Source organism: Salvelinus namaycush, chromosome 6 (genome assembly GCF_016432855.1).
Source record: "Salvelinus namaycush isolate Seneca chromosome 6, SaNama_1.0, whole genome shotgun sequence".
NCBI lineage: Eukaryota > Metazoa > Chordata > Actinopteri > Salmoniformes > Salmonidae > Salvelinus > Salvelinus namaycush.
Window position 1 is genome coordinate 32813362 of NC_052312.1, and position 25000 is coordinate 32838361.

Here is a 25000-nt window from a genome sequence, read left to right on the forward strand (position 1 = left end):
TCTCAGAGTAGGGGTGCTGATCTAGGATCTGTCCATATAAACCGCACTCCTTATGATCTAAAAGGCTAAACTGATCCTAGATCAGCACATCAGAGTTGATGTTATTCCATCCTGTCCTGTTTCTCTCTGTGTGGTTGTTAATCTTGGGCGTCCTGGTCGGAGATGAAGTACAAACGATCGTATCCCACATGAGAGAGAGAGGCTTTGAACGTCCTCCTCTGGGAGATAGGCTACCCCACATACAACACAGACAACCACACAAACGCGAATGCTTGCAAACGCACACTTGCGTACACACACACACACACACACGTGCGCAAACACACTTGCAAACGCTCATTCACTCACAGACCCACACACACACTGCACTCATTTTCTATGGCGGATACAAAAGTTAAAGAGAGTCAGAGTCAAGTTGAAGAGTGTTGAGTGTGTGAAGAGAGTCAGAGTCAGTTGAAGAGTGTTGAGTGTGTGAAGAGAGTCAGAGTCAGTTGAAGAGTGTTGAGTGTGTGAAGAGTCAGAGTCAAGTTGAAGAGTGTTGAGTGTGTGAAGAGAGTCAGAGTCAGTTGAAGAGTGTTGAGTGTGTGAAGAGAGTCAGAGTCAGTTGAAGAGTGTTGAGTGTGTGAAGAGAGTCAGAGTCAAGTTGAAGAGTGTTTAGTGTGTGAAGAGAGTCAGAGTCAGTTGAAGAGTGTTGAGTGTGTGAAGAGAGTCAGAGTCAAGTTGAAGAGTGTTGAGTGTGTGAAGAGAGTCAGAGTCAGTTGAAGAGTGTTGAGTGTGTGAAGAGAGTCAGAGTCAGTTGAAGAGTGTTGAGTGTGTGAAGAGAGTCAGAGTCAGTTGAAGGGTGTTGAGTGTGTGAAGAGAGTCAGAGTCAGTTGAAGAGTGTTGAGTGTGTGAAGAGAGTCAGAGTCAGTTGAAGGGTGTCGAGTGTGTGAAGAGAGTCAGAGTCAGTTGAAGAGTGTTGAGTGTGTGAAGAGAGTCAGAGTCAGTTGAAGAGTGTTGAGTGTGTGAAGAGAGTCAGAGTCAAGTTGAAGAGTGTTGAGTGTGTGAAGAGAGTCAGAGTCAGTTGAAGAGTGTTGAGTGTGTGAAAGGGTAATTGCACAGTATTTCCCATAAAGGGACATGACACAATAATCTATTAACTACCACACACACACACACACAGTGGTGTAAAGTACTTAATTAAGTAAAAAATACTTTAAAGTACTACATAAGTCATTTTTTGGGGTATCTGTACTTTATTATACTTTCACTACATTCCTAAAGAAAATAATGTATTTTTTACTCCATACATTTTCCCTGACACCCAAAAGTACTCTTTACATTTTGAATGCGTAGCAGGACAGAACATGGTCCAATTCACGCACGTATAAACAGAACCTCCCTGGTCATCCCTACTGCCTCTGATCTGGCGGACTCATTAAACACACATTCTTTGTTTGTAAAGGATGTCTGAGTGTTGGAGTGTGCCCCTGGCTATCCGTAAATAAATGAAAAACAAGAAAATGGTGCCATCAGGTTTGCTTAATATAAGGAATTGTTTTATTATGTATACTTTTACTTACGTATATTTTAGCAATTACATTTACTTGTGATACTTAAGTATATTTAAAACCAAATACTTTTTGACTTTTACTCAAGTAGTATTTTACTGGGTGACTTTCACTTTTACTTGAGTCATTTTCTATTAAGGTATCTTTACTGTTACTCAAGTATGACAATTGGGTACTTTTTCCACCACTGCACACACACACACACACACATACTGTACACACACACGCTGGGTGTCTGAGCGCTGTTTATTTATGCGTAGCAGACAGAGACGTCTCAGAATAGATGAAAGGGCCGGGAGCTTTCTGGGAACACAGTCCTGTGTGACCACTCACCCAGTAGGAGTCGGCTCAATGTGGTGATACAACACACAAAGTACACTCTCTCTATTATCTGTCTGTCTATCTATATATCTGTCTGCCTGTCTGTCTCAATCAATCAATCAAAATGTATTTACTGACACTCACTCACACACACAGACACACTGCCTGATTACCACAATACACACTCTCCAGCTGTGGTCTGCCCCCTGAGGGCAGTGTCACTATTACAGACTGGTGAAGGGGATACCTATTACTGGTCTGAAAGGAGTCATTGTTTTACACACACACACACACACACACACACACACACACACACACACACACACACACACACACACACACACACACACACACACACACACACACACACACACACACACACACACACACACAGAGAGAGAGAGAGAGAGCCTTTGATGTTCAACAGCATCATTTCTCAGGTTTCTTTGAATCAAACACTTAGACCATGGTGAGCTTGGACTTCAAACAGACACAGGAGCTGCATGTAATTTGGGAAGCATTCATTCACTACGGCTCCTACAAACCAGAAGACAGACAGACAGACTAAAGATTTGAACATCTCTCCACTCAAACCAAACGGCAAAACAAATAATTAGGCGGTATTGATTTGACCTCCAAAGCAGACCGTTTTCCAATACAAGAGGCAGACAGACACACTGCGCTATGCAAGACCAGACACACACACACACACACGCTCCATCTCTCACTAAATCAGAACGAAAGCTATAGCTTCCTCTGGGTTTTGTTGGTCATTAGCCAATTCCACAACCCCAGAAGCGGACATTCGGGAGAATAGCCTGCCCTACACACACGGCGTGAGAATACATACATCACGGCGACAGAACTCTCTCTCTCTCTCTCACTCACTCACTCACTCACACACACACACACACACACACACACACACACACACACACACACACACACACACACACACACACACACACACACACACACACACACACACACACACACACACACACACACACAGCCTGCAAATCAACAAAGATAACCCCCCCCCCCTTCCACACACGACTACACACAGAAAATACAACAATGCGCATTCGCACACACACTCTGGACACTAGGTCAGAATGCCAGTGTGCTACAGCCAATGCGTGGTTCAGTCAGAGAGAAATAACCTTCTCTGATAGTTATCACAATTTAATAATGTAATAGTCTACCATATTAGTAATAATACACTATTTGAGGACCTTATGTCAGAAATATTCGCGCTATCAAATGCTCTATCTCTCTCTCTATTTGTGTGTTCGATTGTGTTTTTGTCAATGTCTGCCAATACAAACAACAGCCCAAGTGAATGTAAATGGGCAGAGAATTATCTAACGTTACAGTCCTCTAATCCCATCTTCCTCTCTGCTGTCTAAATCCTAGTTTTTATCCAAATAACGTCTAGCCCTTATTCCTGAAGGCTAGCCTTCTACCGTTGACTCACCGATACGAAGTCTGTTTCCTAAAAGCCAGACCCTTTAATTTCTCCTCCAGCGTCTCCACCTCCATCTCGACGAGGCTACTGAACGTATCGCTGCCCCCCATGGCCTCCTCTTCGCCGCAGCCGGACTCGCTGTCCTCCCCGGCAGCTTCCAACGCCGTCAGCCGGCCGCTGAAGGTCCCGGGGTTGTGCTCCGCCTGGGACGGGCAGGGCTTGGCCAGGGGGTCCATGCTCATGCTGCGGCTGGCGCTGGACCCCCTCTCCCCGGCTACTCCGGGAGACAGAGACGGTCTACGGTGGGTATCGCTGGATGACAGTGTCCGTCCTTTTTATGGTCGCGTTTGTTGAAGGGACCCAAAGCGGCGGGGATCTGTGTTCGCCGCACGGTCAAGCACGCGCTGGTGATCGCGAACGGCTAGTGTGAGATGACTGTCTGGAAATGGCAGCACGAGCTGCAGCAGGAACAACAAGCGTAAGCTCAACAGAAGCTCACGAGCTGCAGCAGGCAGCATCAATCTCCGGCCCCGACAAGGGCATTGTGGGATACTCTTGCTCCTCCTCACTCCGCTGCAGCATCATCACCATGGTAAAAGTAGGGCAGAGCAGGGGCGGACTGAGACAAGATTTCGGCCCTGGCATTTTATCCACACCAGCCCAAAGCACTATGCGCACAGCCAACTAATTTCCCCCTGGTGTCACTGGTGCCACTAACTTTGTTGGTGGCACCTGCCCATAAATTGGTCAGACAAAGTAATTCATAGTCCTTCAATAAGTGCAATAAATAGACTACTGAGGTATTTTAAAATATATATATTTCATCTAACACATCCAAGCAGGAATGCATGATTCAAGATATTTTGATGTGCAATCCAGTGATTGTCATGAATTTCAAGTTGACCAAAAAAAATATATAACAATGGCATGGATGGAAATACATATATTAAACTATAACATTTCGCTTTAGTACTTTGAAATACTTGCATTATTTACAACACAGAAAGCAACTGCCCCTCCACAGTTTTCTTAATCTTTGCCTATCTAGTAATTTTACAATCACACAAGTTTGGTAGCCTATGCTGTTGGATGCACTTTCTAGCCATGGGCGTAGTTCACGCGGTGGTTACAATGTATCACTGATCAAACATTCTCATAAAAGGTCTGTGGCGAAACCGCGGGAGGAAATTAGTTTGGAACAGGGATATAGACATTATTTTTACATTCAAATATGATTGGGTACAGCGTTTGATTATTGAAATATCTGCCTCAATTTAACTTCAGAGTTGCTTTTTTCTTTCTGAGGGCTAATCGGGGACAATTTCAGGGAACGCTCTAAAATCAGAGATTGTCCCCGGAAATCAGGAACGACTGGTCACCCTTGTCAAATAGGACACCAGAATTTCCTCCTTTTTTCCAAAAGAGATGAATTACATACATCTTTATGTGCACTAACTCATATAATAGGATAATTAATTTAGGGTTCAAAACCTGAGAAAGTGAAAACACAAAATTAGTTCATTAGATAGCTAACTCTAAATATAAACACACACCGATAGTAGCCATGTATTCATCCAACAGTAAATTGAATGTCCTACCCATGAGGCCCTCGCAATATCCAGTGCGCATTTCGCCATATCAAAATAGTTATTGAGCTGAATATTGAGAGTTGATAAATAAAATGATACCTACAGAAAGCTGAGACCCTCCTCTCTTCGTCAGAGAGAAGGTAACGAAGCTTCCAAAGCTGTGCTTTTTCCGCAATTGCATTTTTCAATGTTATACAATCAGAACGCATTTGTCTTTCGAACTGATGGGGGGGGTAGGAGAGGGGCTCGCTCATCACAGCAGCAGGCCCCAGCGAGGGCACAGACACAGGGGCAGGACAGCCACTTTCATTACAGGAATCATGAGGATAATACACTTTACTGTTTGACCAAATCATGGTTTTAGCCGCCACACATTTGTTTTGAGTGAAGTGACAATGTAGAATGTGCTCGAATTACATTTATAGGCACCCTATATTTTTTACGATCCATGATCTTGGCCGTTGCCGACTGATCAGCCAAACCCTTATTATAGATTAGTATACCGCCGTCCATGTCACCTTGCTCATTGTTTTATTTTTCATGTAAAAAAATAAAATAAATTGCTGTCAATTTTCATTCAGCCCACCCAACAACAAAAAATGGTCTAGCCCATCTGGCATTTGCCAGAATTGACATATCAGTTGCATCATTATAACCCACTATGGGAATGAATAGGGAAATGACTAAGTAGTTGAGGATTGGAAAGGATGCTTTGGCTTTTGCAGTAAATTTGACAAATTGCATCTGATTCTGTCAGTGAGTCTGTCTGTTTCTATGTTTTTCTGTAAAACACAGTTAGTATCCCACCTCCCAACCATGAGACTTTCATTCTAAGCAAATCACCCTATTCTGAATTTTGTGGGTGCTTAATACAAATTAGGTTAATGTGATTTGAGGTTTAAAAAAAAAGAGAATTATCAAGGCTGAGTTCTTTCACGGGCAGGGAGACAGACATGACATTTGACAAAATGCACACACAGAAATGTGCATAAATGCACGCACAGAAATGTGCATAGACGACCGCACGGTCACAAGCTCACCAGTCGCATCCATAGACCAGTCGTCCAGAGGCAGAGCTGTAATTTGTTTGAACATTGGAGTGTGGGTTAAAACAGCGATTCTCAACTGGCGAGTGTCTTTATTTTTTTATTTTTTATACTTTAAATTTTTTAAATTTCAGTCTGAACTGAAACGACTAAAACCAGGTAGAAAGTGTGTAGAAATCAGAACTATTTGGTTGATTTTGCCGTCTCAACCCAGTGAACTTAACATTCTTCATCAAGAATATGGACAAAATGAAAAATGAGGTACTGTTGTTCCCTTGTCATATAATTAGTACATTTACTATCAAATAGTACTGTAAAAAAAAAAAAAAATCCAGATTACATTTTGGCAACAAACCCCAAAAAACCACCATGTGAATATTGGATCGTGGCTGAGACAATCTGGTTCTATTTGGGTCCCGAGGCAAAACCAGTTGAGAACCGCAGGGTTAAAACATTTGAATAAGTTGATTTGAATGGCTGATGTCAAAACCTTTGGGAAGGGCTTAGTACGACTTCTGACGCTTATGTCATTATTGACTGACACATGCGCACAGTGAGTGAATACGTACTTGCGGTCTCAAACACACAGTACATGACTTCAATTACACTTCAAAAGCAGGACAATCTTACACGGCAGCTGATGCTTTTACTACGGAAAATATTGATTTGTTTTAATCAAAAAACCAAAAAGGACAAAACCAATGAAGACAAAGACAGGTCCAGTGGAGGCAAAATGTGACTCAACAGTTTATATACAATAAATAAGAATACAACGGGCTCTTTGGGGACACAGTGAGAGTGGATTGACGGCAGGGTGCAGGCCAAAGGAGAAGGCGCGGTTTGGTTCTATTCATCCGTGTGTGTATATGTGTGAGACCGTGCAGGTGGTACGGAGACGATGACCTAGCAGAAACCTCATAATGGTTCATTGCATATCACAAGGCCAGCGTGGTGTTCCCTCCAGCAAGGAAGTATCTTAGTTTAGGAAACAACACATTCCCTACACACATTATTTGGTATAAAGTACTTTGTCATCACGCTGTATTAGAAAGTTTGATTGTCACAACATGCAACCATCGATCAACATCAGTCAACATTGTTTGTACTAACCGCACACATGTAGGCTGACATTACATTGTTATTTTTTATATTTACAAAAATAGGGTTTGCTACGAAGACCTTTGGCTTTTGACAGATACTCATATTTTAGGAAAAAATGTGATATTCTGAATCAATCCTGACTAAAATCAATAGGAAAAGAATACGGAAAGAAAATAGCATTTGAGATACTAAGCCCCATTACTGTGAAGACATCAGCAGAGTATTCACAGAGCTACGGGGGCCCATTCTCATAACACCACCATCACACGAAGGGGAATATCACCATAGAAATACAGAAAGATATACCACTCACTCAAATATAACAGAGCATAATGGCTAGAGCAAAGGATATTATAAAATATATAAAGAAGTAAAGCAAATAAAAAGGCAAAATAAAAAACAAAGTATGAACACAAAAATATATCAGACGATGGTGTACTATTGGAATGGAATAAAAACACAATATAAAAGAACAACTACATACGATAAAATAATAAAGATATCAAAAAAGATTCTATAAATACAGAGAGCCTCCGTCTCCTGCGCCTGCAGAGGGAAGGTCAAAGGTCAGGGGTGAGGGGTCAGAGGTAGACCCTATGACGTCTCGTTGACTGTCCTCTCCAGCTCTATGATTTTAGTGCTGTCGTTCACCCTCTGCTCCAGAGACCTGGAGAAGAAGAAGAGAGACAAACAAATAAGAAGCTACATTACCAGACTTTTACTGACATCAATACCCCAAAATCGTGTCAAAAACAGTTTTTCTGTCTCATACAGTCTCTGATATCATCGCCTACCATAAGTGTGTGTGTGTGTGTTACCTGTGCAGGTCTAACAGCAGGGGTTTCTGTGGATTCGCATCACTGTTGTTGAAAGGTGGGCGTGTCTCAGCACGGTGTGACTCCTCCCCTTTCTGCTGCTTTTTCTCAGAGCGCCACGCTGCCATGACGACCGTGGGCCTCTCCAACTGGTCAGGATAGTCCCCGCCCAGACCCAGAAGGTGTGGCTCGTCCAGCCCTCTCTCCTCATAGGACAGCAGGCTCCTGGACTTCACTGTGAAGGATCATGGGTAAAAAAAAATATATATATTTTTTTTTTAAACACCTATCTGATCACATCATGTCCAGAAAGGAGAAAGTACACAATGACATGCCTATCTTAATCTTTTATATCTTTCCTTGTTGAAATGTCTTTTGGTTTTCAGGGACGGTATAATCCTTTGATATGATCAAGTCTACTACTAATGCAATCCTACAACCCTCTTAACAAGATTTACAAATGAAGTCTTATGAAATGGATTACACACAAAAAACGCTAACCCTACCAACAGTAAACCTTGCTCTGTACATAGCCTACATACAGATTGTTCTACTGTAGGGCGGACTGCCAGCAGCACTGATACTGGGCTCTGTGGCAAACAGGCTGTGTGTGGGAGGGAGAAGAGCGGTAGGGGAGCAAAGATCAGTCATCATTAAAATGGCTGCATTGCAGTTTAATCATGCTAATGATAGTCCCTCGGAATGGGAAATGATGACATTCAAGTGAACACTCTTCCAGGAGGCCACGCCAAAACACTCCAAAAGGTGTGTGTGCGTGTGTGTGACTGGTAGGATTACGGAACACTGCTAGTCCCTCAGCACGCAGAGATTCAGAGCTAATGCCTCGCTCGCTCGCACACACACACACACACACACACACACACACACACACACACACACACACTAAAAAGATCAGCATTAATCCATGAAACATGAATGTGCAATGTATGACTGACTGTGTGTGTGTGGTGTGTGAGCGTGTGTGTGTGTGTACAGTACCTGTAGCTGTGTAAGACTCTTGCATGGCCATGTCTCTGGAGAGACCAGTCTCTGTGATGGAGGAGCAGGGACCCAGGCTGGGGTAGAAACTCCCTAGGAACACAGCGAAGCACAGCACCACTACCTAGACACACACACATATGTCATTAGGCTCCACAGTCAAACATTTACATGAAAAGGACAAGATAGGCTGCCCACAACAGCTGACACACAGAGCATGCAGGAGTTATATAAAATGGAAAACAAAAGGTTATCCAATCAATACGAAACACAAATGCGCGCTCGCGCACACACACACATCGACGCACACATACACACAGGGCTGAGCGTTGTGTTGGGGAGTCTCACCATGAGGCAGGAAGAGGTCTGGGTGCCAGTGACTTTGCAGGAGCGGGGAACCTTCCCTGCCACCACTGCCTGCAGAGAGTGCAGCTGTTGTATTAGAGTCCTAGGGAGAGGTGACGAGGGGAGAGGGGATGAGGGTAGAGGGGATGAGGGGGGGGGGGGGGGGGGGGGGGGAAGGGGGGGGAGAAAGGGCAGAAGGTAATGAAGGGGTCAGAGCTTAGTCATAGACACACACACACACACACACACCCTGCCGAAGACAATACACACACACGCATTCTCATACACACGCATTCTCACACACACGCATTCTCACACACACACACACACACACACACACAGCTGAAAAGAACAGCAGAGAATTATACACTTCACTGGACTAACATGTGACTTCACAGACAATGTTACACGGTGTGTATTCGTGCACAAACCCATGCAAACATAACAAAACATAACGCTCCGATCGACTCAGTGAGCTGTGTGACAATTTTACAAGGTTGGATTAATAATGTAGGAAAGGATGAAGCACAAAACATACCCCAGAGCACCATGTAATGTATGTCTCTTACTTGTTGGTACACTCCAGATTCTCCACTTTCCTGCGCAGCTCGCTGTTCTCATTGGAGCAGTTCTCCACCCTGTGGACAAAGGGGGGAATTACAAGATCAGTGACAGGTTAGAAGAAATAACAAGGGGAGACAATGCTTAGACAGAAGTTACTGTACGTACGTGTCAAAAGCACTTTTGAGTTTTATGAATTGTCATAATAAAGTGTTTATCTATAGCATTGATGATGATGCAAATGAATGACCAAAGAAATAGAAGGGCCAAAAACGCAGTCCCAAAGCAACACATTTGATTTCACGCTGAATGAGAACATTACGAAAGACTCACTTCTTCTCCAGGGCGTCCATGTACTCTTTCTTCTTTCTGCGGCTCTCTTGAGCAGAGATCTGAAAGAAAGGATGTCGAAAATTACGCCACGTCGTGGCTCACGGAAGTATCACTTGAATGTATCACTCTGAAGTGTGTTATTACATGTCGGCCACAGGCAGAAATAGAAAGCATTAAATAATAAAGATATCAAAGAAGATTCTAGAAATACATAGAGCCTCCGTCTCCTGCGCCTGCAGAGGGAAGGTCAAAGGTCAGGGGTCAGAGGTAGACCCTTTGTCTCTCTTAAATATAAACATATGCACAGTGGGGTCTGAAATTATTGTCACCCTTGATAAAGACCAATAATGACTGTATAAAATGATTATATTTATAATCCTGAATGAGAATACAGTATTATGTCTCAGTATTTAAAAACAACATATACAGTCATTATTGCTGCTCTATATCAAGGGTGCCAATCATTTTGGACCCCACTGTATACAGAATTTGGTCAACAAAAATATAAACGCAACATGTAAAGTGTTGGTACCATGCTTCATGAGATGAAATGAAAGATACAAGAAATGTTCCATACGCATTAAAAAGCTGATTTCTCCAAAATGTTTTTGTTTAAAATTTGTTTACATCCCTGTTAGTGAGCATTTCTCCTTTGCCAAGATAATCCATCCACCTGAGAGGTGTAGCATATCAAGAAGCTGATTAAACAGCATGATCAAGACACAGGTGCACATTGTGCTGGGGACAATAAACAGGCCACTCTAAAATGTGCAGTTTTGTCACAAAACACAATGCCACAGTTGTCTCAAGTTTTGAGAGTGTGCACATTTGGCATGCTGACTGCAGGAATGTCCACCAGAGCTATTTCAAGAAAACTGAATGTTAATTTCTCTACCATAAGCCGCCTCCAACGTCATTTTATAGAATCTGGCAGTACGTCCAACCAGCCTCACAACCGCAGACCACGTGTAACCACGCCAGCCCAGGACCTCCATATCCAGCTTCTTCACCTGCGGGATTGTCTGAGACCAGCCACCCAGAGAGCTGATGAAACTGAGGAGTAGTTCTGTCTGTATAAAAGCCCTTTGTGGGGAAGAACTCAGTCTGATTGGCTGGGCCTGGCACCCCAGTGGGTGGGTCAGGCTCCCAAGTGGGTGGGCCTATGCCCTCCCAGGCCCATCCATGGCTGCGGCCCTGCCCAGTCATGTGACATTAAGAATAGGGCCTAATTTATTTACCTCAATTGACTGATTTTCTTAAATGAACTCAGTAAAATCACTGAAATTGATGCATGTTGCGTTTATATTCATGTTCCTAACTATTGTTTGACATTTCATTTCAGAAATCGTAATCCCAAGGCCCACCTTGTTCTTGATCTTCCTGCGTATCTTCTTCAGGGCCTTCTCCTCCGCCTTGGACAGGGGCAGCTTGGTGGGAACAGGGTAACCCTCGGCAACCAGGGTTCTCCTCTCTTCTTCTGTCAGGAGGAGGGGGCCAGAGCCCTGCAACTTCTACGGGGGGGGAGAGAGAGGAAGTGTCATCAGAGCCCATCAGATAAACTGACATACTGTATCTTGTTTGTTTCAGTGACTTCCCTGTATCTGTTCTCTGAATAGTTCCATCGCTCATTCCTTCCCTTTCATGAGGTCGTCACTGATCTGACCAGGTTAGATTGGTGAACGCAATACAGTGATAACCTCGCATTAACTTATCCAATCTCTCTCAGATCAGTGATCACCTGAAGGAAGGCTGGAAGGATTCATATTATGCCAACAGGGTCCTTGTATCTTTTCAGTGAATCCCTGGTCCCCAGTCTGTGTTGTACTTACGTGTGGGGCGGTGAGAAGAGGGGAGTTGGAGAGGGAGGAGGGTGTGCGCTGAGACACCTTGAGGCCGGCCTGGGAGGGCGCAGGGCTGAGGGGAGAGGAGGGGGTGGAGGGGCTCTGGGGGGTGCTGGCGTGTACCGGGCTCTGACTGCCCTCGGAGTCACTGCCGTGGGAGGAGGGAGGGGTGGGTGGCATCTGCAGAGACTCCAGACCTTGTGAGGGGAAACAGACACAAACAGGTTACACACTTGCAAACGTTCTCTGGAGTTGATCAACACTAACATTTACACATTGGATTGTGCTTAATGTCAACATCATCCATCAGTGGCTAGAAGGGGTCCTCAGAGCAGCACAACCCTGATCCGCCTGCATAGTAACTATACTGAACAAAAATATAAATGCAACAACTTCAAAGATTTTACTGAGTTACAGTTCATAAAAGGAAATCAGTCAACATGAAATACATTTCTTAGGTCCTAATCTATGGATTTCACATGACTGGGAATATAGATATCCATCTGTTGGTCACAGATACGTAAAAAAAAAAAAGTAGGGGCGAGGATCAGAAAACCAGTCAGTATCTGATGTGACCACCATTTTCCTCATGCAACGCGACACATCTCCTTCGCATAGAGTTGATCAGGCTCTTGATTGTGGCCTGTGATTGTGGAATGTTCTTCCACTCCTCGTCAAAGGCTGTGCGAAGTTGCTGGATATAGGCAGGAACCGGAACACGGTGTCGTACACGTCTATCCAGAGCATCCCAAACATCCTCAATGGGTGACATGTCTGGTGGGTATGCAAGCCATGGAAGACATTTTCAACTTCCAGGAATTGTGTACAGGTGGATGAATGGCACGACAATGGGCCTCAGGATGACATCACGGTATCTCTGTGCATTGAAACTGCAAACGATAAAATGCAATTGCACTCGGTTCACAACGTTGACATCAGCAAACCGCTCGACCACACGATGCCATACACATTGGTCTTCAGTTGTGAGGCAGGTTGGACGTACTGCCAAATTATAACATTCAGTTCTCTAGCAACAGCTCTGGTGGAAATTCCTGCAGTCAGCATGCCAATTGCACGTTCCCTCAAAACTTGAGACATCTGTGGCATTGTGTTGTTGTGTGACAAAACTGCACATTGTAGAGTGGCTTTTTATTGTCCCCAGCACAAGGTGCACCTGTGTAATACAAACGCTCTGACGAAGGTCGTGAGGCCGATACGTAAGCCTATTAAAGAGCAGTGATACTATCCAGAGCAGTGTGCGGGTTTCTTCTTTAAAAAAATATATATATACAAAAAATACAAACTAATCAGCTTCTTGATTATGCCACACCCGTCAGGTGGATGGATTATCTTGGCAACGGTAAATGCTCACTAACAGGGATGTAAACAAATTTGTGCACAAAATGAGAGAAATAAGGTTTTTGTGCGTATGGAAGTTTCTGGGATCTTTTCTTTCAGCTCATGAAACCAATACTTTACATGTTGCGTTTGTATTTTAATTTTTTTTAAAGAAGAAACCCGCACACTGCTCTGGATAGTATCACTGCGTATCGGCCTCACGACCTTCGTCAGAGCGTTTGTATTCAAAACAAATATTTTGTACATACCATATACATTGTCAAAGACTTAAAGTGTGCTTGTTTTATCTTCAAAATGTATGCACACATGACTAAGTCGCTTTGGATAAAAGCGTCAGCTAAAATGGCATATATTATATTATTTAATGAGGTGGAAAGAGTTGGCACAGTATTTGACACGTATATTTGACCCAGGTCTGGGGTCTACATACAGAGAGGTTATGAGTAGAGTGGCAGTACGATACGGTGTGCGTCAGATCTCACCTTTAGGAGACAAGTTGAGGAACTGGTCCACTTCATGAGGCTCCAGTTTGATCTGGATCTCACCAATCTCCTTCGCCTAGACAATCAGACAGCAGAGAGAGACTCTACACGCGTGCACACGTTTGTGTGTGTATTTGTGAGTGCATGTCGGCCTGTCTGCATGTGCTGTGACTCTAGACGTCCTATTACCTTGCTGGTCTTGCCCTGTGTGGCGGTCTGTGGGTTGGGCCTGTGGGCTGGTGGGGCCGGGGCCTCAGTGATGTGGCCCTCGGGGGCCAGGGAGAGGGTTAGGGTGGGCAGCAGGGCTGGAGGGTCACACAGCAACACCTCCATCTGTTCCTCCTGCTCCACGGGCCAATCCTCACCATCTGATTCTAATAGAAAGAGACACGACACATCGGCATCAACACTGTCACTTACATTAGATACTGTACGTACTGTTTGTGTCTTGTGCGGCACTGAATGTACACATCTCCACATATTTCTGTATTGCCACCCTCTTTTTTTGTTATAGATACCATAGATAGTCTATACATTACAATACCGCATGTAATCTACAACTGTCACTGAGGACCAAAACCCTCCCCTCTTTCCTCCCTCTGTCCTCCCCCTTTCACCTGCATCACTCCCCTGCTCCCCAGGCAGATGTGAGATGGGCGACTGGGGCCGGGAGTCCCCACACAGGGAGTAGGAGTGCTCCGCCTGGATGTGGGGCGGCAGCGGGGAGGACGGGGTAAAATCCTCCCCCTCATCCATGGCCTCTCCTTCCCGGCCGGACAGGAAGGGGTCGCTCAGTAGCTGGCCCAGCAAAGCATCCTGGGAAAAGTCGTCCAGGAGGTCTGTGAAGTGCTGTTAGAGGGGGGGGAGGGAGATATGGATGTTAATGGTAGACTGACAAAAGACACATGCGAAACACAGACTTGAGGCTAAGAGCACAGATATGATACCATCTAGTCGTCACACTGTCTAGTTATTACACCATATACCATGTCATTATTATAGCATATACCTGTACCTGTAGCTAGTCTGTAATTACTGCCTATAAAGCTCTTTAATGGCTATCAGCACTTGCCTTTGAGGAAAAGCCCCCCCAGGCCAGCAACAAACAGCCAATCATAGAGCTGTAAAATCCCCTCTCTTCCAGTGACAATAGATGCTGATATGGCTCCAACCAATCAGAGCGGCCATATCTCATCCTCCCATCTCTCCACACGGTGAGATGTTTTGAGTAAAGGCCAAGGCTGGCAGCCATCTTCTCCACTTCTCCTCCTTTCTTTCTTCCTTCCATCCCCCCATCCTACCCTCAGAACATTCCTCCATGCACATTCCTTCCCATCTTCCTTTCTTGCTGTGACCTGAAAACTCATCTCTCGTCACTGCTTGGGACAGGTTAGGACAGGCCTCTCAACCTCAGCTGTCCAATGTTTCTTCCCCTCTCTGCCCTCCACTTTTTAGATTCCCTACCTCTGTGTCGTCATGAAGACCTTCGGGTCAAAGAAATGCACTCAATAAACTGAGGGAGCATTCCATGTGTGTGACGGTATTGTACCCTGCACTTGAAAGTCATTATCAGATGGGTGTATACTAATTTAACTCTCTACCTCCATACCTCTTTCTGCTTTTCAGGTTATGTACTTCTTTACCTCTATTTAACATGACCTACCTAATAACGCCTATCAGCCAGCTGGAACAGTAATAATGGTCTGACTAGGTAATATTTTTTGTAGCTAATACCTACATTGAAACAGCTTGCCAGCTAGCATCAACAGCAGTTCATCATGTCTTCTGTGAGCCAGTGGGGGACGGGGAATATAAAGTATATGACCTAACAAAAAAACCGTTGAATAGCATGTGTTTTGTTGTGATTTATAAAAGTAATGAATCGCCCGTTCGCGAACACAAAAACGTGCTTTTGGTTGGTTTCACACAATGATATACAGCGCCTTCAGAAAGTATTCCGACCCCTTGACTATTTCCACTTTTTGTTACATTACAGCCTTATTCTAAAATTGATTAAATAAAATAAAAAAAATACTCGGCAATCTACACACAGTACCCTATAATGACAAAGTGAAAACAGGTTTTTAGACATTTTTGGAAATGTATAAAAAAAAACGAAACTGAAATACCTTATTTACATAAGTATTCAGAACCTTTACTATGAGACTCGAAATTGAGCTCAGGTGCATCCTGTTTCCATTGATCATCCTTGAGATGTTTCTACAACTTGGTTGGAGTCCAACTGTGGTAAATTCAATTGATTGGATATGATTTGGAAAGGCACACACCTGTCTATATAAGGTCCCACAATTGGCAGTGTATGTCAGAGCAAACACCAAAACATGAGGTCGAAGGCATTGTTAATAGAGCTCCGAGACAGGATTGTGTCGATGTACAGATCTGGGGAAGGCTACCAAAAAGCATTGAAGGTCCCCAAGAACACAGTGGCCTCCATCATTCTTAAATGGAATAAGTTTGGAACCACCGAGAGTCTTCCTAGAGCACTCCACCAATCAGGCCTTTATGGTAGAGTGGCCAGACGGAAGCCACTCCTCAGTAAAAGGCACATGACAGCCAGCTTGGAGTTTGACAAAAGGCACCAAAAGACTCTCACACCATGAGAAACAAGATTCTCTGGTCTGATGAAGCCAAGATTGAACTCTTTGGCCTGAATGCCAAGCGTCACGTCTGGAGGAAGCCTGGCTCCATCCCTACGGTGAAGCATGGGGGTGGCAGCACTATGCTGTGGGGATGTTTTTCAGCGGCAGGGACTGGGAGACTAGTGTGGGTCGAGGTAAAGATGAACAGAGCAAAGTACAACCTGCTCCAGAGACTGGGGCGAAGGTTCACCATCCAACAGGACAATGACCCTAAGCACACAGCCAAGACAATGCAGGAGTGGCTTCGGGATAAGTCTCTGAATGTCCTTGAGTGGCCCATCCAGAGCCCGGACTTGAACCCGATCTAACATCTCTGGAGAGACCAGAAAATAGCTGTGCAGCAACGCTACCCATCCAACCAGACAGAGCTTGAAAGGATCTGCAGAGAAGAATGGGAGAAACTCCCTAAATACAGGTGTGCCTAGCTTGTAGCGTCATACCCATTTCCCCCTGAATTTAACCAGTGGTGGGATGACTAGGATAATTTCTGGTGTACAGAAATGCTCTTTCTGGTGTACAGAAATGCACTTTCTGGTGTACAATCTCTGTCACTGAGAAGGTCACCCATTTTTGACTCAGACCGCTGGATGGATTACATGTAACAGAGTTCTGTGTTCTGGACTTGTAATGAACTGCATTACAGATGTGGGGTCTTTATTCGAGCCAGTTTGCTAAAGCAGGAAAATAATCCTTCAGAAACAGGAAATGTGAATTATTATGTGGATTATAATTAATGGACATTAGGGGTTGATACATTTTTTGTAAGGGAAAATTAAGTCTTTAATTTTAAAGTGGAAATTACAAACTTCAGAAGCCTTTTTAAACCTAAGATACACTACACGTTTTGAATTTCCTGCACTTCTGCAAAGTTCTCCTGCAACAGGATGATCAAATTAAGACCATACATCTGTAAGTGTCAGGGGACCTTAGTGTAGCCTATATCTCCATATACTCCCATCCTATACCCCCACTACTATATATCTCCATATACTCCCATCCTATACCCCCACTGCTATATCTCCATATACGCCCATCCTATACCCCCACTGCTATATATCTCCATATACTCCCATCCTATACCCCACTACTATATATCTCCATATACTCCCATCCTATACCCCCACTGCTATATATCTCCATATACTCCCATCCTATACCCCCACTACTATATATCTCCATATACTCCCATCCTATACCCCCACTGCTATATATCTCCATATACTCCCATCCTATACCCCCACTGCTATATATCTCCATTGACATATAATGTGTGTGTGTGTGTGTCTGTATGTTTGCCTGCACGTATGTGCGTGTGTCAGAGGGTGGCGTGATGTCGTACAGTAGGGAACAGTGTTACTGTAGAGCTGAGGAATGGGGAGGGAGGGAGTGATGTTTCAATGTGTTGCTCATTAACAAAAAGACCCACAGAGACAACAACCTCCTTGTGAAACAAAGGCCTTTTCTCTCACAACAACTTCCACAGCTGTTTAGAAGGTAAAACGGCCGTCTTTAACTTCATGATTAAAACTAAGAAGAAGAACACCAGAGACATTTATTAAAGTACGCACGTTGTTAAAACGAATAGGCCTACAGACTTCACAGTAACGCTAAGAAGCATTACTGCATAGGATTTGGAGCCGACCGTTCAGGTTGTACTGCAGTGTGCTGGAAACCACTGAGTCAGCCAAACAGTTACGTTATTGTCCTGATTCCACCCCGAGTTCAGTTCCTTAACGAATAACCTTCACCTGCTCTAGAATAGAGTTCTGTCTCCGGGCAAAACTCACAGACCTGAGCCAATAGGAATATTAGCCAGAGAGGGCCGGTCTCTAAAATGCTACAGCGGGGGATAGGAAGCATCTAGAAGCATCTTCATGGATATCATCTAGTTTGGAAAACAGAGAGCAACATTCAGAGGAAAAGGGTGGAATGACAAATAGGAAAAAAGAAGACAGCAGGTGGAAAAGGTGATGAACACCCTGGAGAATGTGGAAGGAATGAGAAGGAGAGGGAGACGGAGAGAGAAAGAAAGAAAGAAAGAAAGAAAGAAAGAAAGAAAGAAAGAAAAAGAGGGAGAACAAGGAGAGAGGGTGCGCAAGGAGAGAAGGGTAGAGATGGCAGGAAGCCAGGCATGTGGGTTGAGTTACAGTCTGATTCAGGCCAAGACAGAGAAAGACAGAGAGAGTGAGCGAGGGAGAGAGACAAAACTGACCACTCGCCATTGGAATGTTCTTTCCGCTCTTTTCCCACTTATAACGTTTTCTACATGTCCAGCTGGAAGGGAACTCAATACAAATGCTAGTCTGTCCAGTGGGCCTACTACAGTAGTCAGAGTGACCTCTTTAACCGACTCTACACGCTAAACATCCTGTTACATACCCAGTCATACTCTAGTAGTTTCCCTATATGGCTCTATATACTCTAAACCACCATAGGAAACACTCAGTCCTGTACACATGACTTAAATAGTACACAAACAACTCATATACACACACATACTACTGTATGACTCCAACTCTCCATAAGGAGTCATGTGGGCATATATAAGGAGTAGGACTTCAGATACTTTCAGGCATGCCTCTCTGTAATCCTCTAGCAGGCCTGGTGTGTGTGTGTGTTTAGTTAGTATGTTTATATTAACACACACACTAGAGGTCGGCCGATTATGATTTTTCAACGCCAATACCAATTAATGGAGGACCAAAAAAAGCCGCTACCAATTAAATCGGCCAATTTTTATATATATATTTGTAATGACAATTATAACAATACTGAACTGAATGAACACTTATTTTCACTTAATATAAATACATCAATAAAATCAATTTAGTCTCAAATAAATAATGAAACATGTTCAATTTGGTTTAAATAATGCAAAAACAAAGTGTTGGAGAATAAAGTAAAAGTGCAAAATGTGCCATGTAAAAAAGCTAACGTTTAAGTTCCTTGCTCAGAACATGAGAACATATGAAAGCTGGTGGTTCCTTTTCCTTCAAAGTCTTCAATATTCCCAGGTAAGAAGTTTTAGGTTGTAGTTATTATAGGACTATTTCTCTCTATACCATTTGTAATTCATATACCTTTAACTATTGGATGTTCTAATAGGTACTTTAGTATTGCTAATAGGTACTTTAGTATTGCCAGCCTAATCTCGGGAGTTGATAGGCTTGAAGTCATAAACAGCGCAATGCTTGAATACACAGCGAAGAGCTGCTGGCAAATGCAGGAAAGTGCTGTTTGAATGAATGCTTACGAGCCTGCTGCTGCCTACCACCGCTCAGTCAGACTGCTCTATCAAATCATAGACTTAATTATAATATAATAACACACAGAAATACGAGTCTTAGGTCATTAATATGGTCAAATCCGGGAAACTATCATTTCGAAAACAAAACGTTTATTCTTTCAGTTAAATACAGAACCGTTACGTATTTTATCTAACGGGCGGCATCCATAAGTCTAAATATTGCTGTTACATTGCACAACCTTCAATGTTATGTCATAATTATGTACAATTCTGGCAAATTAATTACGGTCTTTGTTAGGAAGAAATGGGCTTCACACAGTTCGCAACGAGCCAGGCGGCCCAAACTGCTGCATAAACCCTGACTCTGCTTGCACAGAACGCAAGAGACGTGACACAATTTCCCTAGTTAAAAGAAATTCATGTTAGCAGGCAATATTAACTAAATATGCAGGTTTAAAAATATATACTTGTGTATTGATTTTAAGAAAGGCGTTGATGTTTATGGTTAGGTACACATTGGTGCAACGACAGTGCTTTTTTCGCGAATGCGCTTGTTAAATCACCCAATTGGCGAAGTAGGCTGTGATTCAATGATAAATTAACAGGCACCGCATCGATTATATGCAACGCAGGACAAGCTAGATAAACTAGTAATATTATCAACCATGTGTAGTTAACTAGGGATTATGTTAAGATTGATTGTTTTTTATAAGATACATTTAATGCAAGCTAGCACCTTACCTTGGCTCCTTGCTGCACTCGCATAACAGGTAGTCAGTCTGCCACGCAGGCTCCTCGTGGAGTGCAATGTAATCGGCTATGATCGGTGTCCAAAAATGCAGATTACCGATTGTTAGGAAAACTTGAAATCAGCCCTTATTAAATCGGCCATTCCGATTAATCGGTCACCCTCTAACACACACACACACAAAATGGGCCTCGTGTAACTGTGTCTAAAAAGTGTCTCACCCTGCATCTGGCCTGTGTTTGGGTAGGGGAGAAGAGAGAGAGGTAGGCAGGGGTAGAGAGGGGGAAGGGGAGAGGGGAAAAGAGAGGAGAGAGAAGGGGAGAGGGGGAGACAAGTTGGAAGAGAGGTGAGGTGAGAGGGGAGAGAGGAGAGAAGGTTATAGAAGAGGAAGTAAGAGGGTAAAGGAGAAAGGACTGCTGGCTACGTCACATCGAATCCATAACCAACAGAAAATGTACAATCCCATCACTGGCGCTCACGTCTCCTAGCAGCAGAACAGCCGACCCCAGCGATTGTCACACAGGAAAATCTGGACCCTTACCAGGACAACCACCGACAGACACCCCTATCCATCATGTTTGTCCCTTGTCATGTGTTGTGTGACAGTAATGGTTTGGTGAGATGATGATGATGGTGAACAAACTGTTGGGTGTTGACTAGCTTCACAAGAGGAAGAAGAAGAGGAGGAGAGGAATGAAGCTCTGGCTCTTCTATGGTGTTGGAGGTCTCTAGGGAGAGGTTAGACTGTCGAGGCCTACTGAACCACAAACCTCTCCCTCTCTCTCAGTCATTACCTTGACTATTCAGGGACATAAAATGGAGGGGGCTGGGGCGGTGGGGCTGTGGTGGTGTGTGCAGGGGGATGTGGGTCATTGGCTAGGCTCCCTCTGCTCCAGAGGTGCTCCTGATGGGAGGGAAGGCCTCTCCTTTGTCTTAGGCCTGGCACAGAGGCGGCTGGGGTGGGGGTGAGGGAAGGGTGAGGTAATGGGGGGGAGAGGTGTTGTTAGGGGTGTTTGGGTGAGGGGCTGTAACCTGACTCTTGACTCCTTCTCCAGCTGGTAGACGGATGGTTTCTGCAGACACACACACACACACACTATGGCATACGGGGCTAATGTTGAAGTCGAGGGGGATGAGAAGGTGGTCTGTAATATCTGACCCCCCAGGGCATAAATGTGTGTGTGTTTGTGTGTGTTTAGTGTGTTTAGGCAAAGAGAGGAAGTAGGTCAAGCACGGGGGAAGGGAAGAGGCGGAATTGATGACGCAATACCTTCCCTTGAAAAACATAAACCAGATGTGCACCAAGAGAGGGAAGAAATTACTCTCTCACACACACACACACACACACACACACACACAAACACTGCCCACATGGGCACAAGGGTCACCTTCCTTGTGTGTGTGCGCATGAGGCTGTACCTTGCCCTGGACTCTTCCTTGTGTACTGACTCACTGATAAATGACACACACAAACAGTCACACACACACACGCATTTGCTTTGGATGCCTGCCACCTAGTCATGTAGCATTAGTCATTGCATCACAGTCAGCCCGTCCCCGCTCCAACCCCTAAGACTGATGGCTCCGATAGCAGGAAGGACAGGTTGTCTTCAACAGATTACCAACTCAAAACAACAACGATAAAGACTGTTCTGACTGTTGTGGTTGGCTGATATTGGTGTTATTCCCAGCAGGGATGAACACACCCCAGGCCTGGAGCTCCAGCTGTATCTGGGGGTTATCAAGGCTGACGGCACGGCAGAGGCCAGGAAACAGGGCTCAGACTGGGGGGGTTTGGTGGGGTTCCAGACTGGGGAGGCTGGTGGGGGGCTGAAGGGACCAACTGAAGCCAGGGTTGTGTTCCTATCCTTTGGACCAATGCAATGCTACGATCCAATCCCATGGTCAGGCTCCAAAGAAACAGGATCGGGATAGAAAACGTTATTCTTTTTTGGGGTTTTCATTAACAGAACACTGAAGCTCATGCAGTCTTCTTCACATTTTAAACGTTTGTGACGAGTCATTTCAACCAAAACGCGGCCGCTACGTGACCCAGTTATCCCCCTTTGGGCAGGGTGAAGGGTCAGGAGGCAGAATGACCGATGAGACCCGCTGATTGGATAGGCTTCGGTGGAGGAGAGGGGGAAGGGTTTGTCTGTAACTCCAGGATACTAATACCAGTGGGAGTGTTGCTTAACCAGTGTGATGTGTTGACTGTCCACAACACGGTGTGTTTCAGAAGATAATCACGAGAAGTAGTGTGAATTGAGACGGAGAAAACTACTGCATGATAAAAGGACATGGCTAAATGACATTACAGTGTACTAAAGGGTACATTGACACCACGGGCGGCTGGTGGCACCTTAACTGAAATGCTGGAACGGAACCTATGGAACGATAGCAAACGCATCAAACACGTCTCTTCCATGTGCTTGATACCGTTCCGTTCACTTCATCCCATAATTGATTTTGAGCAGTCGTCCTCTCACCGCCTCCTGTGATTTACAACCTCTTGCCCATATGGGAGCACTGCTTTTGAAAAGCAGTTCACTTTAAATGGGAAAGTGTGTACCCTATGTGGTTAGGGAGGGCAGTTGGATTTGAAAAAGATGACTTCAAAAGTAGAAGAAAAAAAAAGAAAGTAGGTGAAAGTGGTGAAAAATGGAATTTGCTGCTGTGGAATTTCAGATCGTCTTAATGACTGACCGTTGAGCTCATGAGTTGAACATCCTCGGGGTCAAAGTTCAGACAGTGACTGTTATCAGACACACACACACCACTGACAGTCAGACTACAGCAGCAGGATCCGAGATGGAAATAGGGAGGGAGGGAAGAAGGGAAAGAGAGAGAGAGAGAGAGAGAGAGAGAGAGAGAGGCAGAGAGACAAGAGGCTGGAAGATGACTAGTGTCTGGAAAACTCTGTCTCCCATGGTTTCCCATGGTTTCCTACCAAGGCAGCTTAATTGAGTCCAAAACTCACACACCCCGCTTCAGTGACATTGAACTTTTCCCCCAAGCCTGCTCTGACACAGTGACCGGCCATGCAGTCACTCTGCCCCACTGACGTCCTTCAACTGTTGATCAAGCGTTCTCTCTGTGTAAGTGTAGTGGGTGTTGTTAAATGGAGTCACAGCCCCCTTCAGCATAAGGGCTTCCAGTGAAAAGCTTACATGCCTGCTGAGAGAAACAACTTGTTCAATCATGCATATATTAAGTTGTTCTGAAAGCACTCAAATACATGTCTCTCTGGTTGACATCGTCTAATAGGAAAATGATGTCAATGTAAAAATGCAGGGGGAGAGCGGGATCAGAGAGGTGAAGGAGCTTTGTGTTTAGACTATGGGGCAGGAGTAGGCATGTTCCCCTCGACTGTCCCTTCCCCCACTCTGCCTCGGGGGAAGAGAGGAGGAAAAGTAGGGACAGCGTAGGAGGGAGAGGAAGGAGTAGGTTAGTAGGGTTAAAAAGGGAGCGGGTGAGAGAGATGGAAGGGACGAAGGATACGGAGTGAACACTTGTGAACAGCCCAGGAAATGGGTGCTGGGCGAAATAAAAAGAAAAAAACGATTAAAACACAAACTACCGTGCCCTGACAAATGTCTGCTTCTATCCTAAACAGCTTGTTCTAAATTCAAATCAAATGTTATTGGTCAGATACACATGGTTAGTAGATGTTACTGCGAGTGTAGCGAAATGCTTGTGCTTCTAGATCCGACAGTGCAGGCAGCAGTATCTAACAGGTAATATCTAACAAGTCCACAACAAAACCTAATACACACAATCTAGTAAAGGAATGGGATGAGAATATATAAGTATAAAATAAATGGATGAGCAGTGACAGAGCGGCTAAGATGCAATAGATAGTAAAGAATAGATAGTGAAGGATACAGTATATACAGTGGGGCAAAAAAGTATTTAGTCAACCACCAATTGTGCAAGTTCTCCCACTTAAAAAGATGAGAGAGGCCTGTAATTTTCATCATAGGTACACTTCAACTATGACAGACAAAATGAGAAAAAGAAATCCAGAAAATCACATTGTAGGATTTTTAATGAATTTATTTGCAAATTATGGTGGAAAATAAGTATTTGGTCAATAACAAAAGTTTATCTCAATACTTTGTTATATACCCTTTGTTGGCAATGACAGAGGTCAAACGTTTTCTGTAAGTCTTCACAAGGTTTTCACACACCGTTGCTGGTATTTTGGCCCATTCCTCCATGCAGATCTCCTCTAGAGCAGTGATGTTTTGGGGCTGTTGCTGGGCAACACGGACTTTCAACTCCCTCCAAAGATTTTCTATGGGGTTGAGATCTGGAGACTGGCTAGGCCACTCCAGGACCTTGAAATGCTTCTTACGAAGCCACTCCTTCGTTGCCCGGGCAGTGTGTTTGGGATCATTGTCATGCTGAAAGACCCAGCCACGTTTCATCTTCAATGCCCTTGCTGATGGAAGGAGGTTTTCACTCAAAATCTCACGATACATGGCCCCATTCATTCTTTCCTTTACACGGATCAGTCGTCCTGGTCCCTTTGC

The 25000-nt window shown here is 44.3% G+C and overlaps 2 protein-coding genes across 2 annotated transcripts in view; both read right to left on the minus strand.

Moving 5' to 3' along the window:
- The window catches only part of LOC120049886 (diacylglycerol kinase iota-like), a 46610-nt gene extending 42755 nt beyond the window's left edge, over positions 1-3855 (minus strand). The window contains exon 1 of the mRNA XM_038996375.1: positions 3349-3855. Coding sequence (XP_038852303.1) covers positions 3349-3581 — 233 coding nt within the window. The 5' untranslated portion in view covers positions 3582-3855. The remainder of the gene's footprint in view (positions 1-3348) is intronic.
- A 2837-nt stretch (positions 3856-6692) lies between these two features.
- LOC120049887 (cyclic AMP-responsive element-binding protein 3-like protein 2) overlaps positions 6693-25000 on the minus strand; it is a 29500-nt gene continuing 11192 nt past the window's right edge. Inside the window, exons 2-12 of the mRNA XM_038996376.1 lie at positions 14428-14659; positions 14000-14184; positions 13811-13886; positions 11958-12166; positions 11493-11639; positions 10129-10187; positions 9804-9872; positions 9238-9337; positions 8890-9013; positions 7894-8125; positions 6693-7742 (exon numbers count right to left, since the gene is read on the minus strand). Coding sequence (XP_038852304.1) covers positions 7670-7742; positions 7894-8125; positions 8890-9013; positions 9238-9337; positions 9804-9872; positions 10129-10187; positions 11493-11639; positions 11958-12166; positions 13811-13886; positions 14000-14184; positions 14428-14659 — 1506 coding nt within the window. The 3' untranslated portion in view covers positions 6693-7669. The remainder of the gene's footprint in view (positions 7743-7893; positions 8126-8889; positions 9014-9237; positions 9338-9803; positions 9873-10128; positions 10188-11492; positions 11640-11957; positions 12167-13810; positions 13887-13999; positions 14185-14427; positions 14660-25000) is intronic.